General features: G+C 48.9%; 1 protein-coding gene across 1 annotated transcript in view; it reads left to right on the top strand.

Moving 5' to 3' along the window:
- The window catches only part of FAM193A (family with sequence similarity 193 member A), a 111,655-nt gene that overhangs the window by 86,738 nt on the left and 1,966 nt on the right, over nt 1–22,951 (top strand). Inside the window, exons 14-20 of the mRNA XM_087828517.1 lie at nt 516–714; nt 1,696–1,968; nt 3,230–3,512; nt 4,310–4,493; nt 5,431–5,661; nt 8,538–9,375; nt 15,347–15,428. Of these exons, the coding sequence (XP_087684643.1) occupies nt 516–714; nt 1,696–1,968; nt 3,230–3,512; nt 4,310–4,493; nt 5,431–5,661; nt 8,538–9,375; nt 15,347–15,428 (2,090 nt within the window). The remainder of the gene's footprint in view (nt 1–515; nt 715–1,695; nt 1,969–3,229; nt 3,513–4,309; nt 4,494–5,430; nt 5,662–8,537; nt 9,376–15,346; nt 15,429–22,951) is intronic.

Genomic DNA, 22,951 nt, shown 5'->3' with positions numbered 1-22,951 from the left:
GCTGCTGGAGGACACCTGCTCCCTCCCTCCCACAAGGGCCTGCCCCGAGGGCCTGGGGGCTTCCAGCAAACTAAAATGCATAGTTCTTCAGAGTACACTGCCCTTGGCCCAGCAAGAGAACATGGTTTAAGAATTTTGCCTTTTTTATCAGTGATTCAGAAGTTGACTTTCTAGCAGTAATCCTTAAAATGTCAAATGAGAATAAGCCAGAGAAACAGGTCTCATGCCAACGACCACATTTACAGTATGACTAGGGAGGAATGTGAGAAGTTACTGAGCTTTCTGAGGGCTGCTTTATATATTCCTCGAGGCACCAGTTGCTTTCAAATCTCCACCTGGTCCAAGTTTGGCCCATCGTGTAGCCTCAGCACAAGCTCTGCAAGCCATGCGCAGCCAGGGCACGGTCAAGGCAAGCATGCCCCCAAGGTTTCCAGTAATGACTCCTGTCTGTAGCTACTGCTTAGGTAAGCGGAGTATGACCTTTGATATGTGATGAGGACTTTTTTTTTTTGTAGGCTTTACCACCAGCACCTGTTCAGAATCACACAAATAAGCACCAGGTATTCAATGCATCTCTTCAAGACCATATTTACCCGAGCTGTTTTGGGACTACTCCAGAGTGGAATAGTTCTAAGTTTATAAGTCTGTGGGGATCAGAAGTGATGAATGATAAGAACTGGAGTCCTGGCACTTTTTTGCCAGATACAATTTCTGGTAAGGAACCTGTTAAAACTTGAATATTCGAGTTTTAAAATGCTCAGAGCTGAGTGGATGGCTGTCTATGGCTGTGGTCCCCCATGGAAGCCCCCAGAGGTGGGCTCTTGTGCAGCTGTGCCCAGGCTGCTGCGCCCCTGCCTCTGTTTCCAGCAGTGGTGCCCCTTGGGCCCACAGTGCTGCCCCTTCCCTCCACGTCTGTCACAGCCAGGTCCCGCAGCATGGGCTCCAGGGCCGCTTGCCAGCACAGCCAGCCCACATGGGCCCTGCGTACACAGGGTTCTCTGCTGCCAGTGCTGCTGAGCTTCTTGTCTCCAGGGTTCGGTGTCCAGCCTTTGGTTCTCAAGCAGTGGTGACAACCAGACCTGCACCCGGTGCACAGGGGTGTGCGGCAGTGCCAGTCCTGCATGTTGTCACTACCTTCCTTTCCTCTGTTCCTGTATCAGTCCAGAATGGGAATATCCCCTCTAACAAGCTCGTCCTCCCAGTTGCTGAGGCATAGCTGTCACTGCAGTAGCCGGGCACCTGAGTAGGAGCTGGCATCTCTGTCCTCACGTGGTTAGAGCCCCTGGTAGCCCCATACCCAGCCTCTGCATGTGCTTAGAGCAGCGAGCTAGACCGGACATCTGTCTGGTCTATACCTGGAAAGTTTTCTAGCTGTGTGGCCCTGGGCAAGTTGCTTAGTGTCTCTGAGCCTCAGTGTCTTCATCTTTAGGATGGGAATGATACCACCAAGCTCATACAGCAGTTTTAAGACATTAAATGAAATAACTTCTGAAAAGCACCTAGCACGGACATTGGCACATAGTAGGTGTCAGTAAACTTTCTTTTTACATAAATGCTAGATGACTATCATTATCCCAGTAGAATCTTCACTTCACAGTGGCCCCAGTATTAAGAGTTTAACCTGTGGGTACTCTTTAGGTTTTAGCTAAATACTGTTTCTTTTAGAATCCTCAATCTTCCCATTCTTCTCTGAAGGGAGTGATGTATTAGGGCCAACGTTCTCAGAAACAAGACCTGATGCCCTCCCACCTCCGTCGAGCAATGGAACACCTGCAGTTTTGGATTGTAAAGAGAAAAAAAATGCTGCAAAAAAGAAATGTTTGTACAACTTCCAAGATGCTTTTATGGAAGCAAACAAAGTGGTGATGGCCACCTCCTCAGCCACCTCCTCCGTGTCCTGCACAGCCACCACGGTGCAGTCAAGCAACAGCCAGTTCAAAGTGTCGTCCAAGAGGCCTCCTTCCATAGGTAAGGCCTGTAGCTGGCCTGGCCAGAGGTATCAGTGTAATTAACAGTGTTCACGCCCAAGAGAATCCCACTGTCACACTCACATCCCCTGGGGCTTGGCCACATGGGTCTTGGCTTTCATCTCTGCGTCTGCTGTTCTGAGCATGAGGAGGACTTGTTAGTCATCTAAAAGCAGAGCCTCAAAGCACGCACAGCGAGCCTGTGGGCATTGTGGCGTACAGGCATTGTGTGCCTGGCACACTGACCTGAGCACAGAGAGCCTGAGAGCAGGGAAAGGGTCAGACACAGTGGAGGTATCCGTGACACAGGAGCTGGCTCAGAGGGGCCTCGCTTGCCAGAGTGGGACACTTTGGACAGCAGAGAGTAAGGGAGTGGCTCACAGCACCCAGAGGAAGTCGAGTCCTGGGGCTCAGAGGGACTGGGGCGGGAGGCTCTTCCTGACAAGAGATGAGAAGATCACGGTTGGCGTGTGAGCAGGAGCGAGGGAAGTGGGAAGCCGTTCTGAGCCAGCAGGGTGACGGCCATCCAGGTTGCCTCAGTGGGTGTTGAGAACCTTGGATGTCAGCATGGGGAGCACGGCATCCTCGCTGTTGAGGACCACCACCCTCAGGTGATTGGCAGGTCACCTGCTGCACACCTGACCGGATGTAGCCTCACCACCACAGCACAAGCTACATTAGGTGCTTCCTGGGAAGCCAGCTAGGAGGGCACAGCATAGCCTCTGCAGGTTCCTGCCTGGAGCTTTTCAGCTCAGTCTAACATAAGACCCTAACTCCAGGCTGGTGGACAGCTAGTGTTTCTCAGGGTGTCAGTGCTGTGAAAGGGAAGAGAAAAGAGAGACTGGGAGCAGAGCTATGAAGGACTGCGGGGAGGTGAACATTGAGTGGGCTCATCCACAAACGAGAACATCCTGGCATGGTAGGTGTCCAGTGCATGGGGTGGTATGGTCACAGCAAAGTGTGCGTGCCCTCGGGGGCCCGTGTCAAAGTGTTTAGGGGTGTGTGTGTGTGTGTGTGTGTGTGTGTGTGTGTGAGAGAGAGAGAGAGAGAGAGAGAGAGAGAGAGAGAGAGAGAGGAACAGGGGAAAGGATGAAAGGCTGAGTCGTGATGAATCCAGGGGAAGGGTGTTGGGTGTTCTTTCTACTCTTCCCCCAACGTTCCTATAGGTTTGAACAATTGAGACAAAAGAACTGGTAAAATGTGTTAGGAGGATCATGAGGTGTGTCTCACTTGAGCTGCTGGCATGTCTCTGTCTCTGACAGGTGAGGTCTTCCACGGCATCAGCAAGGAGGAGCACAGGCACGCGGTGCCGGCCACCCCAAGGAACAGCCCCACGGGCCTGGCGCCGCTCCCAGCTCTTGCCCCTGCCACCCTCTCACCAGCCTCCACACCTCACCTGGCAAATCTCTCAGCCCCCACCTTCCCCAAAAGTGCGGCCACGTCTCCTGGGTTTGTGGATACGCGCAAGAGCTTCTGTCCTGCTTCGGTAGCTCCCCCGCCCCCCACCACAGACGGCTCCATCAGCGCACCTCCAAGCGTCTGCAGGTGAGCCCAGATCCTGGAGGTGAAGGCCGGGGCACTTCGGAAGCTGGGTGTCGTGTGCCCTGACACTTAGAGGAGCTGTAGGAGCTCTTCCCTGTGCTGTGCAGCTGAACAACCAGTGAAATGCAGCGGGAGGGGCGCCCAGTGGAGGCTGTGGGTCAGGGAGACGCTCCTGGTCTTGGCCTGTAGATCTGCAGAGCCAGGGCTGTATGATTGGTGTGCAGATCCCACCTGACCACTGGCAACGTCAGGGGTCAGGCCTTGGGTGTCTATTAAGTTGTATTTGTTACACATTGAGCAAAGTACAATATAACAAACACTAGACAGGTTTGTTTTGTTTTAAATATGTTTTTGTTGATTTTAGAAAGGAAGGGGAGGGGGGAGAGAGAGAGAAACATGAAAATGAAAGAGAAACATCTGTCCTCCCATACACGCCCTAACTGGGGACCGAACACAAACCCTGGGTATGTGCCCTGACTGGGAATCGAACCCTCCACCTTTTGGCAGATGGGACAGTGTTCAACCAACTGAGCCACACCAGCCAGGGCTTATCAGTTTTTATTTAAAGACAGTTTTTGTGACCTTTGAACTTGCCTGTTTAAAGCCACCACCTTAAATAGTGGTAGTGGTGGGGACAGTGAAGAGACTGTGTAACGACCGCCGCACGCAGCACTTTGTCCCGCCAGCGCCCCCCGGTCCATGTGGGCCACGTGCCCTCTGCGCCTCGCTCTCGTCCGGTCAGGAGGGCAGAGCCTCACGGGGTGGGCTGCTTGCTGACAGGCCTGTGTGGGGTTTCACAGTGACCCGGACTGCGAAGGGCACCGATGCGAGAATGGCGTCTACGACCCGCAGCAGGATGATGGGGACGATAGTGCAGATGAGGACAGCTGCTCCGAGCACAGCTCCAGCACCTCCACCTCCACCAACCAGAAGGAGGGCAAGTACTGTGACTGCTGCTACTGTGAATTCTTCGGGCACGGCGGGGTAAGTGCCACGGCCGCCCCCTTGGGGACAAGCCATCAGTGTCAGTGTGTGTGTGACAGTCGTGGAGTATGCAGGCTGGGATGGCAGGTAGAATTCAGGGTGTGGTTTATTGTGTGGAAACTTTATTTGCAGCGCAGTTGAAATCAAGGTCTGGTCTCAGACAGTGATTCCACTTCCAGGTTTTTCTTATCCTAAAGGTGTAATGAAAAAATTTGCCCAGAGATTTAGCTATAAGGATTTCATCACGGCATTTTTGCATGTTTGTGAGTTTTAAGTTGATGGGATGGGAACAGACTGAGTGCCCAGCTGTGGACAGCCAGGGTGTCCAGTCCATTGACAGCCATGCAGGGGATGCAGTGCCACGTGCTCACAGTTGGCTTCCCCTTGTTTGAATGCAAAGGGTATTGACGCACAGCCGCACTTGGACATCTTCCAGCAGTCACCTATCTCCTAAGGAAGTGCCGCCCTCGTGCGGGGGCCGCGGGACACTCTGGTCGTCGTTCCGTTAGCTCAGCTCTGTCTGCCTCTCCCCAGCCGTGCCGTGCGTAGTGCAGTCGGAAGTCTCGGCAGTGGGGTGGAGAGCCTTCTTTTTCTTTTCTGCACTGAGAAAGACGGATGGACACATTCACTGACAGGAAAAGATGCTACACTTTACATAAAAAGTAGACTAATCAGTATGTGTAATTATTTCTTTCTGATTTAAAAACATTTATTTTTGTACATAGTTGTATATACCTTACCAAAGCTTTTATGAGTGTATAAATTTTCTTTTGTCTTGCCACTTGTTTGTCTTATTTCCTTGGTGTGTTTTTTTTTATGGTGAGCATGTGTTACTTGGTAATAAGAAAAAATATATTTTTAGAAATAGTGTGAAGTTTCTCTTCAGTCATTGATACTTGAAGCTTAATTTAGTCATGTTTTCATTTCATTGTCTTAGCCTCCAGCTGCACCAACAAGTAGAAATTATGCAGAAATGAGGGAAAAGCTTCGTTTACGGCTGACCAAGAGGAAAGAAGAGCAGCCTAAGAAAGCAGGCCAGCTGTCAGACCGGGAGAGCGTGGTGGACCACCGCAGGGTGGAGGACCTGCTGCAGTTTATCAACAGCTCTGAGACCAAGCCTGTCAGCAGCACACGCGCTGCCAAGCGGGCGAGGCACAAGCAGAGAAAGGTAGCCTGCACCTGCCCCTGGGCGGAGGGCCTGGGGACCTCAGGGTTTGGAGCTGCTGCACTTGGAGCTGTTGCTTTGACAGCCTCAACTGTCTCTGGTGGCCCAAGCTGGAGGCTGGTTAGAAGCCCACGTTGTGTTTCCAGGGTGCACCATCTCCTTTGTGTCTTGGCTTCATTAGTGGACCCAAACAAGCTCCCGCCTCTGTGCCCAGGGATGTGGCAGGGGGTGGCAGTGGGCAGCGGGGGAGACTATGGCTGAACAAGCGACTTTCATAGGAGGCTGAGACGGGGCCCTTGGCACAGTGGTGCCCCGGCTCCATCTCACCCACAGGCACACCGCCTGGGTGGAAGAGGGCCAGCTTGTGACATGGATGTGAAAGGTGGTGGAGTGAAGTGACGGCCTTTGTGGGCAGCCCTGGGTAGTTCCCACCTCACCACAGGGCTGGGATGTGACAAGAGCAGGTCCACCCAGTGGTGGGCAGTGACTGGACTTGACCTGAGGTCCCATGAGTAAGCGGAGTGCTCAGAGACTGTGTGCTAGTCACTGAGAGATTGTGTCCTTTCCTTCATGTTAGCACATCTAAGTGACCCACCCCAGTTCTCATGGAGGGCTTCCCACAGCCCTGGAATGCAGCAGGTCCAGGCATCTTCCTGGGTGCAGCCACCTCAGGGTGTCAGGTCCAGAGCCAGACCTCAGCAGACAGACCTGGGCTGACAGAGAGAACTTGGAAGGCTTGCGAGGGTTCTGACAGTAGGGAGGGTTCCTAGGGAGCAAGTGGGGTCCCTGTGAAATCAGGCAGAGACGTGAGAGGAGGACGTCCTCCAGCCCTGCAGGGGGCTCCACACTAGCATGTGTGATTCTCAGGGAGCTGTGCTTGTTCTGCTGAGCGGCTTACCATCAAAACCCTGCTGTGCCTCAGTCCTGAGACAGGTGTGCACTGGCTGTCAGGGCTCACCAGGGACTTGGGGGGAGCCTGTTCTGCCCCCAGGAGACCTGGGTTTGCAGAGCCCACAGGAGGGAGAAGGAAGTGTATTCTGCGTCCAAGAGCGTTCGGCGTCAGGGTCTCAGAGTGGTCCAGAGTCCTGGAGATGTCCCATGCAGTCCTTGGAAGCCTCTAGATGGGTTCCAGTGCTTTTCAACAGCACTCCCCACCCTGGTCTCCTGTCCTCTGTCCCTGTGGGCCATCTGGGTACAGACTTGATGCCACAGATCCTCCAGGCTCATCGTGGTCATCCTCAGCACACACTCACCCCCGTGTGCTCTCTACCGAGCACCCCATTTTACAGAGTGACCCAATCCACCAGTCGGTTCTGTGTCTCACTTCTGGTTGGTTGTTGAGGTGAACGCGACACACACCACATTGTGAGTTCACTGTAGGTTCTGTCTTGTGGCAGGTTCACCCCTGGACCCGAGCAGTTGGCGCCGCCCTGCCAGCTCGACACCACGGCTCCTGCAGAGCAGCAGCCGTAGGGGTTCTGGAGCTGCCTGCCGGGAAGGCTTCTCTTTACAGATGCAGCACGAGCTTTCAATCACTTCTACTTGAACTGTGAAACTAGATTTTTCACATAATTTTATATTTAATTTTTTCAAAAAGACAACTAAATTATGTCTTAAAGATAACACCTGCTGGCCCTGGCCAGTTTGGCTCAGTGGTTAGAGCATCGGCCCTTGCACTGAGGGGCCCAGGTTCGATTCCCACCAAGGGCACGTACCTCGGTTGCAGGCTCCATCCCCACCCCGGTCAGGGCATGTGCGGGAGGCAGTCAGTTGATGTGTGTTTCTCATGTCAGTGTTTCTCTCCCTCCTCCTTCCACTCTCTCTGAAAAGCAATGAAAAAATATCCTCAGGTGAGGATTTAAAAATAAAGAAAACACCTACTGAATGTGAGAAAGTTTAAACTTGGAGGACCTTTCAGTTTCCCATGCCAGTTGTTTTTGCCCGAGTGTCTCACAAACACTAGCCTGATGAGTTCAGTGATGGGGTTGGAGGGTGGAGGCTCCCACTCTTGGGGCTTTCATTTGTTTTCTAAACAGAAGGAGCTGTTCCCATGTATGCTCCCAGGATGGGTGTCCCTGATGACGTGAAATCTTCACTGGGATGGAAGTTCATTTCCTGCCACCTTATGCAGCAGCGGGAGTCTGTTGTGTGCAGCCCTGCAGTGTTGTGGAGAATCATTGCTCTTGTCACACTAGTGAAAACAGATTGAGGGTTTCCTTTACGTGCCAGGGTGGGAAAGGGGGGTTTAAGTTTTCTAGTACACATTTTTTGCATGTCCTGTTGATGCACAGAAATGCCTCAGCTTTCACCTGGGAAGGTGCACTCTGTGCACCCTCAGCCTGACCTCAGCTTTGTCACCTCCACATACTGTGGGTGTTGGGGGCAGGGGCAGGGCAGCTGCTTCCAACTGGTTTTACATGCCTGGCACTAGGTCGGTGGCTATAAGGAATTTTTTAACTATCCCCTCCCGCAAATAAAGTAAGTGTATACATAAAATAACTTGGGGTAGGTATGTTTTAATAAGAGCTTTTGGCTTATTATAATCTCTCTCAGGGTTTATATTCTTTTTTTAAAAACTTATTTTATTTTTTTTTTATTTATTTGGGGAGGGGGAAACACCAGTGAGAGAGAAACATCCATCGGCTGCCTCCCGCACGCTCCCTCCTGGGGATCAAGCCCACAGCCTAGGCGTGTGCTGACCAGGAATTGAACTGCCATCTCCAGGGTCATGGGGTTGATGCTCAACCTCTGAGCCACACAATCTGGGCAGGTTTATAGTCTCATTATAGGGTTCATTTTAAAGTTCTTACTTTTCCATACGTGTTACTTTTTAGAACACTTGCTGTTGTCTTAAACTGCCTTCTCGTCTTGCCTGGCAGCTGGAGGAGAAGGCGCGCCTCGAAGCGGAAGCCAGGGCCCGGGAACACATGCATGTGCGCGAGGAGCAGAGGCGGCGGGAGCAGGAGGAGGTGCGGCTCACGGAAGAGCTCCAGCGGCTGCAGGAGCTCCAGACGCTCCGTGTGAAGAAGAAGAAGAAGGAGAGGCCGGGTAGGGACTGTCCCAAGTTGGACATGCTTGCTGGGGCTTTGCAGGCAACAGCAGAGTCCGTGCCTGACTCTACGCACATGCACAACGGCTCCCTAGAGCAGACTGAAGAACCAGAAACCTCACCACACTCCCCGTCCAGACACGCGGACCACGCAGAGCCTGGTCCGCAGGCAGATGGGGAAGAGGCAGACCCGGGGGATGCCAGGGACTCCCAGCTCCTCCTCCCTGAGGGGGTCAGTGGGAAGCAGCAGGAGCCACTGTCCTTTCTCCTGGACATAATGCATCACCACAAGGAGGGAACTGGCAGACAGAAGCCAAAACAGGCCGGGAAGGCCGGCAGTGAGCCAGGCAGGAGGCCCGCAGAGCCCCCTAGAGCCTCAGAGGGCCAGCCCAGACCCCGGCCCCAGACTGAGCCAAAGGCTAAAGTGCTTGACCTCACTTCCCTGGTGGAGCAGAAGAGAGAGGAGAGGAGAGCCAACAGCAACAACAACAACAAGAAGCAGCTGAACCACGTCAAGGAGGGGAAGGCGAGCCCAGGTCCCTCGGAGCCTGCCTGCCCTGGCGAGCCTCTGCACAGCAGCAAGCTGGTGCTGGCCGACTCCCCTCAGCCCAGGGGCCGGAGCAAGAAGAGCAGGAAGAAGAAGGGAGACAGAGCCAGCAGCTCGCTCGGTAAATCGCAGCAAAGGGGGTGGGGGGTCTGGTGGCCGGTGCCTGTGATTGATTCTGGGATGAGATGAGAAGGGCTGTGTGTCCCTCCACAGGCCAGATCTGCCCCCACTTTGGGTTTTCTGGCTTTTCACCAACACAAGGGACAAATAGCCATTGTGGTCATATTTTGTTACTTTGAAATAATTTTAGAAATCCAAAAAAACTGCAAAAAGAGTACAAAGAATTCCTGCACACTGCAATTCCCTAGTCAGCACGTCACCACTGCGTCACCATTCTCTCGCCCTCTTTGTTACTTCTCTGAGCCACTTGAGGGTGATCTCCGACACGATGCCCTGGGACACATTCCAGTGTGTGTCCGCAGACAAGGGGCTCTCTCAGAACCGCAGCCCAGCTCTCAGAATCAGGAGGTCACAGGCTGCAGTGTCGTCACTAGTCACACAGTCACTCCTGCAGTGTCACTTCCATGTCGCGGTGTCTCCTGAGGGCCCTGCCAGGATCACGTCCTTTCTCTTTAGTTTCCTCTGGTGGGTCAGTTCCTGGATTTCTTGTGGTCTCACTCCTGAGGAGTCGGCCCTCGTTCTAGAGGGACGTGAGTGAGGGTGCGCCCTCTGTGCCCAGTCAGATGCAGAGTGTGTGCTTTGGCTGTGGCACTGGGGCAGTGGTGGGTCCTTGTTCTCATGCTTTCGGGAGGGCATGGCATCTGCTGGTGTCAGCACCAATCCCTGGGCTGAAGCGGAAGTGGTGGCTGCCCAGTCCCTCCACTGCCACGCTGTTGCCTACGTGTCCCGTGGGAGACGAATCCCTTGTCATTCGCCCGCTAGTTGTAGCATCCATGGACCGTTCTCGCTCTCAGTGCCTATGACTGTTGTTCCAAATGGTGATTTTCCTACTTGTGCCCCGTCTCCATCTCTTACTTGGCTTTCTGTGCGAAGAGCTGTCCTCCCACCATATGCTTTTTCATTCCTGAGGTTATTTGTGGGAGGGTGGGTTCACAGTGCTGTAGATTATGCTCACTTTGATGACCTGACCGTCCCAGAGTCCACCCATGTCCCTTGGCGTGGCCCCTCCACCTTGTTCTTGGAGCACTTTCCTGCTTTCTGGCACAGTTAGGTGTCCCTGGCTCATTGTGTACTGTCCCCAACCCAGCCCTGAGTCGGCTGTTTTTACAAGGAGCTCTCAACATTGTTAGTGGAGGGTGGCATTTAGACACAGGCCTGGGCACTCCTCAGCTAGGCGAGCGTGTGTTTCTCTATTGAATTCCTATGGAGAAAACCCCAGCTCACACCAATAACTCCACTCCCACCCCAGTGCAGGGCTCCCAGCCTCCCACCCACATCTGTGACTCCCTCCTTGGACCCTGTTGTTCCCAGTGCATTTGCTGACTGGGTCAGTGCCGGAAACATGTCAGTCAAATCAGACGTGCCCATGCTCCCCCTGTGAAAACAGAGTGGACTTGCTCTCAGTGTTTGTTGAGACTTTTTTTTTTTAAATCCCCACCCAAGGATATTTTTTCCATTTCTTTTCAGAGAGCGGGGGGATGAGAGAGAGAGAAACATCAATGTGAGAGAGACACAGATATGTGCCCTTGACTGGAATCAAACCCGGGAGCCTTCAGTCCGTGGGCTGACGCTCTAACCACTGAGCCGAACTGGCCAGGACTTCCCTCGACACATTCTCCGGTTGTGGAGCCCTTTATATATCAGGGCCGTTGCATGCTGCAGCTGTCTCTCAGGCCACAGCGTGTTTTTGGACTGAGCTTCTGAGGCTGCACACACACATTTCTTGTTACTTTTATGTAGTCAGTCCATCTATCTTTTATTGTCTCTGGGGTTTTTTTAACCCTCACCCAAAGACATGTTTAGAGAGAGGAAGAGAGAGAGAGAGAGAGAGAAACATGGGTTTGAGAAACATCAATCGGTTGCCTCCCGTATGTGCCCTGACCAGGAATTGAACCCACCACCTTTTAGTGCACAGGACAATGCTCAGCCAACTGAGCCACGCTGGCCAGGCTGCCTTTGGACTTTAAATAGTTATGAGAGCCTGGCCAGCGTGGCTTAGTGGTGGCTCAGTGGTTGAGCATCAACCTATGATCCAGGAGATCGTGGTTTGATTCCCAGTCAGGGCACATGCCTAGTTAGGGGCTCAATCCCCAGTAGGGGTGGTGTGCAGGGGGCAGCTGATCAATGACTCACCATCAGTGTTTTTCTCTCTCCCTCTCCTTTCCTCTCTCTGAAATCAATAAAAGTATATTTAAAAAATATATTGTCAGAATGCTTTCCCCTAACACTAAGGCTAAAGAGGAATGTGCCTAGGTTTTCTTCCAGTGTTTGTGTGGTTTCTATTTTTTCCTTGAACTTCCTGACGCATTTGGAATTTTTTTCTTGTATGTTATGGGAGGCATGGACCCAATTTTAACTTTTCCAAATGGTTAGCCAGTTGTCCCCACATGAGTTATTAGGAAGTTCATTCTGCCTTTCAGACTGCACAATGTTTCCTTGTGTGTTCGAGTGCATTCTGGAGTCTGTTCTTTCTGCTGTTTGTTCATGTGCCATCCTTGCGTAGAGAATTATTTTCAGAGGCTCTGTATGTCTCAGTGGCTCATGGAACTGTTCTCTCAGTTTTCATTTTCCGTGTTTTCCCAGCTATTCCTCGTGTTTATGTGTCCATTGGTGCTTCAGTACCAAGGTGCCTAGCTCCATAGAAAAGCTTGTTGGTATCTTTATTGGGATTGCTTTGAGTTTATAAATTAATTTAGGGAGAACGGATGTCTTCATAGTGTTGATTGTCCCTCCCAAGAGCAAGAGGTGTTTTTCCATTTGTTCAAGTCTACTTTTATGTAGATACACTTCTAGGGGTACTCTAAATTTTCTCTCACAGGTTTTTGCCTTTCTTATTGAACCTATTTCTATTCAAATCTCCCTTGTTCTTAAGTTTAATGGTATTCCCCACCATTGTGTCCTCTCTCTGCACTGTCCCGTACAGTGGGCACTAGTCACATGTCACTGGTGAGCACTTGGGATGTGGCCAGTTCTGATTGAGAGTGTTGTAAGTGTAAAATACACACTGGATTGTGAAAACCTACTAGGAAAAAAAATGTAAAATATTTATATAATTTTTTATACCAATTACATATCAAATATTAACCTTTTATGTATTAAGTAAATTATATGTTACTAAAATCAATTATACCTGTTTCTTTTATGTTCTTTAATGTGGCTCCTAGAAAATCGTCTGTGTGACTGACATTGTGTTCTTGTTGGCTGGTGCCACTCTAGCTGGTTGTCTGTGTGTAGGAAAGCTGTCGGTTCCTGTTAAGTTGTATCTTCTGCACGTGCTATCTTGTCGTTGAGTCGTATTGTTGGTTCTCTAGGGCTCTCTAGGTTTCTGCAGATAGGGAAGGCTGACTTCTCCAGCTCTTCTCCTCCAATTGCTTTGTCTTGTTCAGTTGCATCATTTTTTTTTAATATGTTTTTATTGACTTTTGAGAGAGGAAAGGAGAGGGAGAGATAGAAACATCAGTGATCAAAGAGAGTGATTGATCGGCTGCCTCCTGCACGCCCCCTCCCAGGGATCAAGCCCACAACCTGGGCATGTGCCCTGACTGGGAATCGAACCGTGACCTCCTGGTTCAATAGGTCTGACACTCAACCACTGAGCAATACCAGCTGGGCCAGTTGCATCATTCTTGGTCTTAGCAGAAATGCCTGGTGTTTCCATATTAAAATTCTGGCTTTAGGGTATGGTTTATATGTTTCATCATGCTAAGAAAATGTCCAGTGATTCCAACTTTTCTTGAATATTTTTATCAGGAGTAGATGTGACTTTCGTCAAAGGTTCTCTAGCATCTGTGGACATAAATATGGTTTTCCTTCTTAGACATAATATTATTGATTTCCTAATATTGAACCAACCTTGGATTCCTGGAATGAAGCCCCCTTGCTTGTAGTGCTTTGTAGTCTGGTTTGGGGTTCTGCTTGTTATTACTTAACATTCTCACAGTAATATTCAGGGTAGGTGTTGGTCTGTAACTTTTTGCTGGTGTCTACATTTGCTTTGCGTATTATACAGGGTGGGACAGAGCAGGTTACAGCTGTTCATATGGAAAGTAGCACAGTAATAAACAGTGACGCAAGAATAACTCTGTTTCGTGTCCCCACCGTTGTGAACCTTCTGCCTCACCCTGTGTTATGCCCCATGAAGGATCAGGAAGCTTATTTTGTTTTCTATTTTCAGTGTTCCAGAGCAGTTCACCTGCACGGGGACTTTCTGGGCTCAAGGGTTGGTAGGAATCTCCTGTGCGGCCGTCAGGGCCTCATGCTTTCTTGTGGTAGTTTCTTGATAGCATTTGCCTTCCTGTGGAAACCGGTCTAGTTAGTATGTCTGTCTCTAATGAGTTAATGCTGGTAGACTGTATTTCCATAGTAAACTATCCTTGTAGCTAGATTCTCCAGTCTGTTTACACAGGTGTCTGCAAAGTGCACCCTTTTTTTTTTTCTTCTCTCCCTTTCTTGCATGTCTGTGCTTTCTCTGTATTCTGTTCCAGTGAGTTAATAGTCTGTTTTGTTAATATTTTTAAAAACCAAGCCCTTGACTTATTAATTAGGTTTATTGGTGCTCTTTCCTGTGTCTCATTAACTTCTGCTTTTATCTTTATGTTCTTCCTGTGCTTTCTTTTGTTTTACTTTGTTCATTTTCTGACTTTCTGGTCGGCTGTGGAAGCAGGGTGGCTACGATGAGACATGTGGTGAGGTGTCCTGAGGATGGCACCATGCAGACTGGACCCTGGTGGAAGCTCGGACCTGGGAGCCTGGCTGGGGGGGTGGGGTGGGGGTTCATGAAGAACCTTACAGAACTTGCTGTCAGGTGGAAGGTATGTCTTGAAGAGAGGGAGGGAGGTGGGAGGTTATTTCCAGGTGACATCAGGAAAGGAGAGGCTCGTGGCAGGTGAGAAGGGTCCAGTGTTGCCATGTTGGGGGTCAGGTGTTTGAAGGGTGGCTGTATGGAGGAGGCGGCTCTATGGACGGAGCTCAGGAAGGAGGGGTGGGGGTTTGATGGCCTGGTATCCAGCTGTGGTTGAAACCAGGGAGACACTGGAGGACGGAGGTACAGCGCAGAGGAGAGAGACCCAGGCTGGGAACGCGCCTGCAGCAGGGGCTGTGGCCATGGGGTCATACAGGTCCCTTCAGTGACCTCTGTGAGTTCACAGGGGTGAGGGCACTCCTCCTGGTGCAGTGAGCCACCAAAAGTGTGAGCTGCTATTCTCGGATCAACCATGCCTTGATTATGCTACTGTGGAAGTGCCGCAGTGGTCAGAAGAGGAGGTTTTACTTATTAAAGATTCCAACAAATGGCCCATGCCAAGGTCTGCAGGGAAGTGGAGCCTCCCCTTAACCAGACCTTGGTGGGCTGGTGCTGTGTGCTGACGGAGCTCTGGCCCACGAGGCTCAGAGGAGTAGTAGTCCTGAATCAGTCTCCCTGCTCGCCTACCCAGTTCAGGGAGGGGTGTTTCACTGCCAAGTGGAATAGAGCCCCGCTTTCTGATTGGAGCAGCCTGGGAATGTCTTGGTGAAAACTCTGGGGTGCTCCATGTATAAACTGAATGCCAGAGAGCCATCTGCCTGTAGACACTGAGGTCTGGGTCCTGGGACCTCCTATCCTCTTACTGTGAGGGGCACTGAGGGCCAGCACAGGGGCCTTGCCTTCTGCAGCTGCTCTCAGCAGCCATGCCCCTGCCCTTCCCTCCCTCCAGCAAGGACCTGGGACGGCCTCTGGGCTGCACTCAGCAGAGGTTTCAGGAATCTTCTCAGCCTCCCCCATTGTGGAGACCCAACAGTTAACAACTGATCGCTTGGGGAGTCGGGTCCGGGCAAATTTTAGTTTGTGAAGTTGTTGCGATAGAGTAAAATGAGAGTTCTGCTCCAGGATGGCCTGCTCCTGTAATCTGACTTGCCTCTTTCCTTTCATTTCACAGATGATGTCTTTCTGCCTAAAGATATTGACCTAGACAGTGTGGATATGGATGAGACGGAGAGGGAAGTGGAGTATTTCAAAAGGTAAATGCTCGGATGGTGTGTCTGAAATACTGTGGTTTCAGGGCTCTCGCGGGGACTCTCTCTGGCCCTGGCAGCTGTCTTGGCCAGCAGTTCTGCAGCCATCCAAACAGCCTGGCTCCTCAGCAGCTTTTCCGAGTGTGAGGGTCTGGCACACGTCCCACCCATACCCCGGCACACACACTTTCTCACTCCTGCTCTCACACTTGCTCACTTCTCCCCTCCCCTGTGTGTGCAGGGACTGATTTATGGCAGTGGTTCTCAAAGTGGGCCTGAACTGGCCGCATGACCTGGGGACTAGGGTGCCTCCCACACCTGTTGGATCAGACTGGGGAGGAGCCCACTATCTGTCCTCACAGCTCCCAGGGGCGTGCTTACAAGGGGGAAAGTGACATTTCAGGTATTTGCTCAGTTTTCCTAATAAGCAGACTTTATTAGTACTGTATTCAACAATATTTTATCTACTCTGTAAATTAGGGCAAAAAATTCTATTTTAAAACTCCTTGGTCTTTTTTTTTAGAAGCACCTCAACCTCTTTGTTTCAAATAATACACACAAAGGAAGCAGTTTGTAATGCAAATGTCATTAACTCATGTCTGAAATACTGTGCAATTTTAAGTGTCTCAGGAAATTATGTGTATTTATTACATAATTTGTGTGTATGTGCATATAGTTTATCTTAGGTTTGGTCAAGCATTTGCTAAAGTTACACATCCATTCGTTATAAAAAATCCGAAGGCTTGAGGGACACATTCCTAACATAAGAAAAGGTATCAGCCCTGGCCAGTTTGCTCATAGGTTAGAGCATCAACCTGCAGACTTAAGGGTCCTGGGTCCGATTCTGGCCAAGGGCATGTATCTCAGTTGCAGGCTCGGTCCCCAGCCCCAGTCGGTACTCCCGAGGGAGGCAACCAAGAGGTGTGTCTCTGCATCTCTCTCAGCATCTCTCTCTCCCTCCCTCTCCATCTTCCTCTCCCTCTCCCTCTCCCTCTCCCTTTCTCTCTCCCCCTCCCTCCCCCTCTCTCTCCCTTTCTCTCTCCCCCTCCCCCTTCCACTCTCTCTGAAAAGCAATGGAAAAAATATCCGCAGGTAAGGATTAACAAAATTTGTATTTTTTTTTTAAAGGGATATCAAACAGCCAAGACGTGGGAAAACAATGAAACATCTAGAAATGAAAAATACACTTTATTAAAATATATACTTTTTAAAAAATCCTCACGCAAGGATATGCTTATTGACTTTAGAGAGGGCCAGGGTGGGGTGGGGCACGGACACCTATGTGAGAGAGAACGTCAATTGGCTGTTTCCATATGTGCCCCGACCTGGAGCCAAACCGGCAACCTGGGTATGTGCCCTGACCAGGAATTGAACCGCAACCTTTTGGTGTATGCTCTGACGCTCCAACCAACTGAGCTACACAGGCCAGGGTGAAAATATACTTATTAAAATGCAAACCTCAATAGATAGATGGTAGGTTAGACACTACCATCTAGTGAACTGGAAGATATGTCTAAAAAATGCACCCAGAATGCCCCAAGATATAAGGAAACTAGAAAATATAAACAAGGGGTTAAGAGACATGGAGGAGAGGCTAAGTCTAGCATCATTTAATTGAAGAGAAAATGGAGATACTACCAAAAAGCAGTATTTAAACAGAAATAGTGCCTGAGGGTTTTGCAGAACTGAGAAATATGATTATACAAGTTCAAAAGCCCAACATATACCAATAGGAAAACAAACAAAAATCGTTCCTTTTCATAGCAGATGAAACCAGAAGGCCATGCACTGTCTTGTTCTAGTTAACAGTTGGGATTTAACATTTAGACTTTAATCTAAGTGGGCATGATAATTTCAAGAGCAGACATTAAAAGAACAGAAATGGGCCCAGTCAGTGTGGCTCAGTGGTTGAGCGTCGACCTAGGATCCAGGGATCGTGGTTCGATTCCCAGTCAGGGCACAGGCCCGGGCTGCAGGCTTGATCCCCAGCAGGGGGTGTGCAGGAGTCAGAGATCAATGGCTGTCATCATTGATGTTTCTCTCTCTCCCTCCCTTCCTCTCTCTCTGAAATCAATAAAAACATATTTAAAAACAAAAACATAGAAATGGGGTTTATAAATTGCTAATTAGAAGGAAAAAATTAAAACTCAGGAAAAAAATGTAGAGAAAGTACATTAAGCAGAAATTTTAAAAAGAAATTTTAAACTCAAGTCCAGTTAGATCAGTAACATGACAGACAGGAAGTAGACAAAAGTAAAAGTAAATACTTTGTCAGATTGTGTTACAGTGTTTGAAAAGATGCATCCATGTATGCGCATATACACCGTTTACAAGAACAGAGCTCAAGTATAGTGGCAGGTGGAAACGGAAAAGGAAGCCGATGTCCTCAGGTTATTGTCAGACAAGGGATAGATGAAGAGTGCTGCTTAATGATAGAAGTTTCAGTTTGTTAGGAAGAAATAGAAATTTTAAACATAATTACTTAATGAAATATCTTCAAAATACAAAAAGCAAAGTCGTTTGGCCTGCACAGAGAACCTAACATCCAGTGCACTCGCGCTGTTTTCCCTGCGTGACTGGTTGTGGTCAGCAGAGCTTGACCGGTGAGCTTCATCTAAGGAATGCAGGTGAAACTCTGTAGGCAAGGAATAGAGTTTGCATCCTTGGCCCACCGGGACATTCACAGTAACGGGTTATGTGCTGGACCACGGAATGCAGGACTCAAAAATTTGGTGGATGAGTGTGTGTGATGTGTGTTCTTTGACTACATTTAAGATGAAGATTTACAGTAAGTAAAATTTTAACTCCCTAAATATTTGGAAAGCTAAAAGAGTATGATTTTAAATAACTTATGGGTCATGTAAGAAACCACAGTAGACATTTTAATGAAAACATTCTGTAGGAGAACCTGAGGAATGCAGAAAAAGTCTGCTCTTTCATAAACCCTAAATGCTGGAGTTTTTAAAAACCTGAAAATTAATGAAGTGAGGATTTCATTTGAGAAATTAGGAAAAGAACAACAGAATAAACCCAAAGAGAGTGAAACAAAAGAGAGAGTACATAAGAGAAATAATTAAACATAAAACAAAGAAAGGAACAGCACAGCCAAAATTTGATCTTTTGAAATCTTTAACTAAATAAATCTTTGAGGGACTAGGCAAGAAAAAGAGGGCGCTGGCTGGTGTGGCTCAGTTGGTGGAGCGTCGCCCAGGGCACCAAAAGGGCACCAGTTGGATTCCTAGTCGGCACAGGCCCAGCTTGTGGTCGGGGCCCATGGGGGAGGCAACCAATGGATGTTTCTCTCCCTTCCTCTCTCAAATCAATAAAAATATTTTTTTTTAAAGAAAAGAAAAATAGGGGAAAAAACACAAAAATACCATAATTAGGTGGAAGAAGAAACCGATGTTTGATACCAAAACCAGCTGGCAGCTGTGTTCATTTTATGGTACTCTGCTTGGAGCATGTTTGACATTTTCCACGATAAGAGGGTTTCCTTAATTTTGTGAATATGTCCATAGATACTGTGGAGATTAAGACATAATAACACTTGGAGCAACCTCACAAAAATTAAAACTTAAATAAAATATAATATCAACCCATTAACAGTATAGTCTGAATGGTCCAATAACTGTTAAAAGAAATCAGAGCAGTTGCTACAAGTTTTCCCAATGAGAAAACTACATTATGACAGTTTTACAGAGAATTCTCTTGAAATTTAAAAGAACAGATAGAGCCCGGCCGGGCGTAGCTCAGCAGTTGAGCCTCAACCTAGGATCCAGAGATCGGGGTTTGATTCCCGGTCAGGGCACATGCCCGGGTTGCAGGCTCGATCCCCAGTCGGGGGCACACAGGAGGCAGCCGATCAATGACTCTCATCATTGATGTTTCTCTCTCTCCCTCTTCTTTCCTCTCTCTGAAATCAATAAAGACATATTAAATAAATAAAAGAACAGATAGATTATCCAGTTGTTTGTTACTTTAAAAGATTTTTAAAGATTTTTTATTGATTTTTAGAGAGAGGGGAAGGGAAAGGGAGAGAGAGAGAGAAACATCGATTGGTTGCCTCCCGTATGTGCCCCATCCAGGGATTGAACCTGCAACCTAGGTATGTACCCTGAGTGGGAATCGGACCCATAGGATGATGCTCAGCCAACTGAGACACCTGGCCGGGCCCAAGAGTGTATTTTTATTTATTATTTTTTTTAATGTATCTTTATTGATTTCAGAGAGAGGAAGAGAGAAGGGGAGAGAGAGAGAGAGAGAGAGGAAGAGAGAGAGAGAAACAATGACAGAGTCATTGATCTGCTGCCTCCTGCATGCCCCATGCCCCAATTGGGGATTGAGCCTGCAACCCGGGCTTGTGCTCTGACCAGAAATCAAACCTCGATCTCCTGGGTCATAGTTCGATGCTCAACCACTGAGCCAGGCCCAACAGTGTATTTTGAAAAGCAATATGTGGCCCTTGCTGAGTAGCTCAGTTAGGTAGAGCCTCATCCCAATATGCCAAGGTTTCGGGTTTGATCTCTGGTCAGGGCATATACAAGAATCAACCAACGGTCCTGGCCAGTGTGGCTCACTTGGTTGAGCGTTTCCCGTGCATCAGAAGGTTGCTGGTTCGATTCCCGGTCAGGGCACATAACCAGGTTGCTGGTTCAATCCCCGGAAGGGGCACATACAGGAGTCAGCCAGTCCATGTTTCTCACATCAGTGTTTCTCCCTCTTTCTCTAAAATCAATAAAAATGTATTTTTTTAAAAACAGCCAACTAATGAATGTATAAATAAGTGAAACAACAAACCAATGTTTCCCTCCTTCCCTTCCTCTCACCCCCCCTTCCTCTCTCTCCCAAATTAAAAAAAAACAAACCACAAAACAATATGTGACCAAACTGCATGATCCCTTGTATGAATGCAAGGATTTTAATATTAGGAAATCCACAAATGCTATATGTCACATTAATTTATTAAAGAAGAGTCATACAGTTATTTCAGTGGGTTCAGAAAAACATTTGATAAAATCTTAGTAGCTACTTATAATTAAAGAAAAAGTAGTAAACTAGCAATAAAAGAAAACATCCTTAACCTGAAAAAGGGATTTACCAGAAGAGAGAAGAGAAATCTACGTGCAACGTTTTCCAAAATGAGAAGGGCATGAAAGCAGTGCAGCCCGGAGCGGCCTCTCTCAAACCACTCCGTTCACCCCAGTAGTTCCTGGCCACACAAGACAAGAGAGTAGACTAAGGGCTTAAGGATTGGAAAGGAGCAAATAAAATTTCATTTATAGGGTGATCTGATTGCCTACACAGGAGATTACAATGGAATATGTAGGATGGTTTAGCAGGAGGCAGGCTATGGGATCGGTGCACAGAAGTTATTTTCCCTGTGCCGCCCATGATCTGGAAGTCGAGTTTGAACACCGCCGGCATGTTCAGGCGAAGCCTGCGCAGTATCCATGGCTGCTGGCTGCACCGACCTGTGTACAGCGGACGATGGCACCCGGCCGAGGGCCACTGCAGAGCGCCACTGCAGAGCTGCTCAGCCTCAGATCCTGTGTTCATGGAGAGGGTGCTAATATTACACAGCTACCCAGTTTCCCAAAGTTCATCTGCAGACTTGAAATGCAAGACATGTTTTGTGGAACTTGCTGGAGTTTCCAAAGCATGTTGGGATGGATACATTTTAAAACAGTCATAGCAACAAGCCTCTTACAAGCCTTACAAGCCAAATGTGAAACAAGAAATGGATACCCAAGAAGATACATAATATCCTATTTTTGTTAAGTTCAAATTAGGCAAAACTGAAGGATGTTGGTATTAGACCTGCCAGCCATCCAGGAGCTCTGCTCCCGGGTCTGCCAGAGAAATGAGGGCGGCCGCCCACGCGACTCTCACCTGAGTGTTACCAGTTTTACTGGGGACAACTCAAATGTCCACAACAGATGGCCTAGTAAATGCACAGTGCCCTCCCAGCCCCATGGACACTGCTTGGTGAGAAGCATTGTTTGCACAGGGCCAGAGCGGCGAGGACACATGGGTTCTGTGTCCAGTTCTGTCCTGACTGAGGTGACTGTTACTTGGATGCATACTCTTGTCAGCACTGTGAGCTCACACTGTGGTTTATTGTATATAAATTATACCTGAATAAAGTATAAGGAATTCAGTATATTGTTCAGAGACACATACATAGGTGTAAAGACTGAAGAAAAGCAGGGAAATGATCCACATAAAAAGGGTGATTTCTTCTGAGGGCAGGGGAGGGCCACCACCAAAGAAGGCCCTAGACAGGGTCCACCGGGGTGCTGGTGGGGCCACGGCTTGACTGTGATCTCCAGAATTTCCTTTTTTTTAAAAATGTATTGGGGTGACGGTTAATAGAATCATATAGGTTTCAAGTATACATTTCTATGATACAAGACACAGTAGTTCCTTTATAATTCTTTATATTGTACCTTTCTTCCATTCACCCTTCTATGTGTAACACACCAAAAAAAACCATGAAGGATTGCGCAGTGACTAGATAGATGGGGAGAGCACGGAGGCTGCTCCTCCACTGTGAAGACAGAGCAAGTGCGGAGTGTTACACAGACCTGTGCAGACTCTGAGCTTTGCTGTGTGACTAAGGTCCCTGCGGAGACTAAGGCTCATTCACAAATGGAGCCACAAGGGCTCATCTGCACCAGAACTGAGACAGACTGGGCCCCTGCCTGCATCACTTACCAGCCAGCTCCATGTGGTTAAGGTTTTACAATGTCAAAAGCAAACCTTTTAATTTGGATTATAGGTGAATATCTTTTTGACCTCACAGTAAGGAAAAATTTCTTTAAAATACTAAGCAAAACAAAAGATTGATAAATGTTAAAGTCAACAGTTCACTTTAAGGAAAGTGAGAAAACAGTATCTGCAGCCCATCTCAGAGGATTAGCATCAAGATGTGTAAAGAAACATGACAGCCCAGCCGGCGTGGCTCAGTGGTTGAGCATCGACCTAGGATCCGGGAGATCGAGGTTCAGTTCCTGATCAGGGCACATGCCTGGGTTGCGGGCTCAATCCCCCAGCAGGGAACGTGTAGGAGGCAGCCCATCAATGACACTCATCGTTGATGTTTCTTTCTCTCTCCCTCCCTTTTCCTTCCTCTCTGAAATAAGTATTTTTTTAAACACATGACAGAACAGAACCATGTGGGGAGGCCACGCCTGTTGACAAGTGTGCAAGCAGAATCTTGGGACATCACAGAGCCCTTCATCTTGACTGGCTGGTACCCATGGGGAGGGTAGAGAGCAGCCTGCCTGCCAGTCCTGGGAGCCACTTGGTCCAGACACTTTGGAAGAGTTCAGCAGAACCTATTCCAGTGGGAGTTGGTCAACCCTTGTAGCCCAGCAGGCCTCAGCTGCGCACATGCCCAAAGGCAGAGTGCCCTGCCAGCAGCCTCAGCCACTGCTCAGTGTGCGCTTTTCTGCAGCCATGAAATCGTACGGCGTGGCTCCTGGCAGGATTCACAGGTAGCACGCTGGGAGGAGGAAGCGGGAAGGGGT

The sequence above is a fragment of the Miniopterus natalensis genome, chromosome 1 (assembly GCF_054644295.1).
Source record: "Miniopterus natalensis isolate mMinNat1 chromosome 1, mMinNat1.hap1, whole genome shotgun sequence".
Lineage (NCBI taxonomy): Eukaryota > Metazoa > Chordata > Mammalia > Chiroptera > Miniopteridae > Miniopterus > Miniopterus natalensis.
This window is presented reverse-complemented; position numbering and strand designations above follow the sequence as displayed.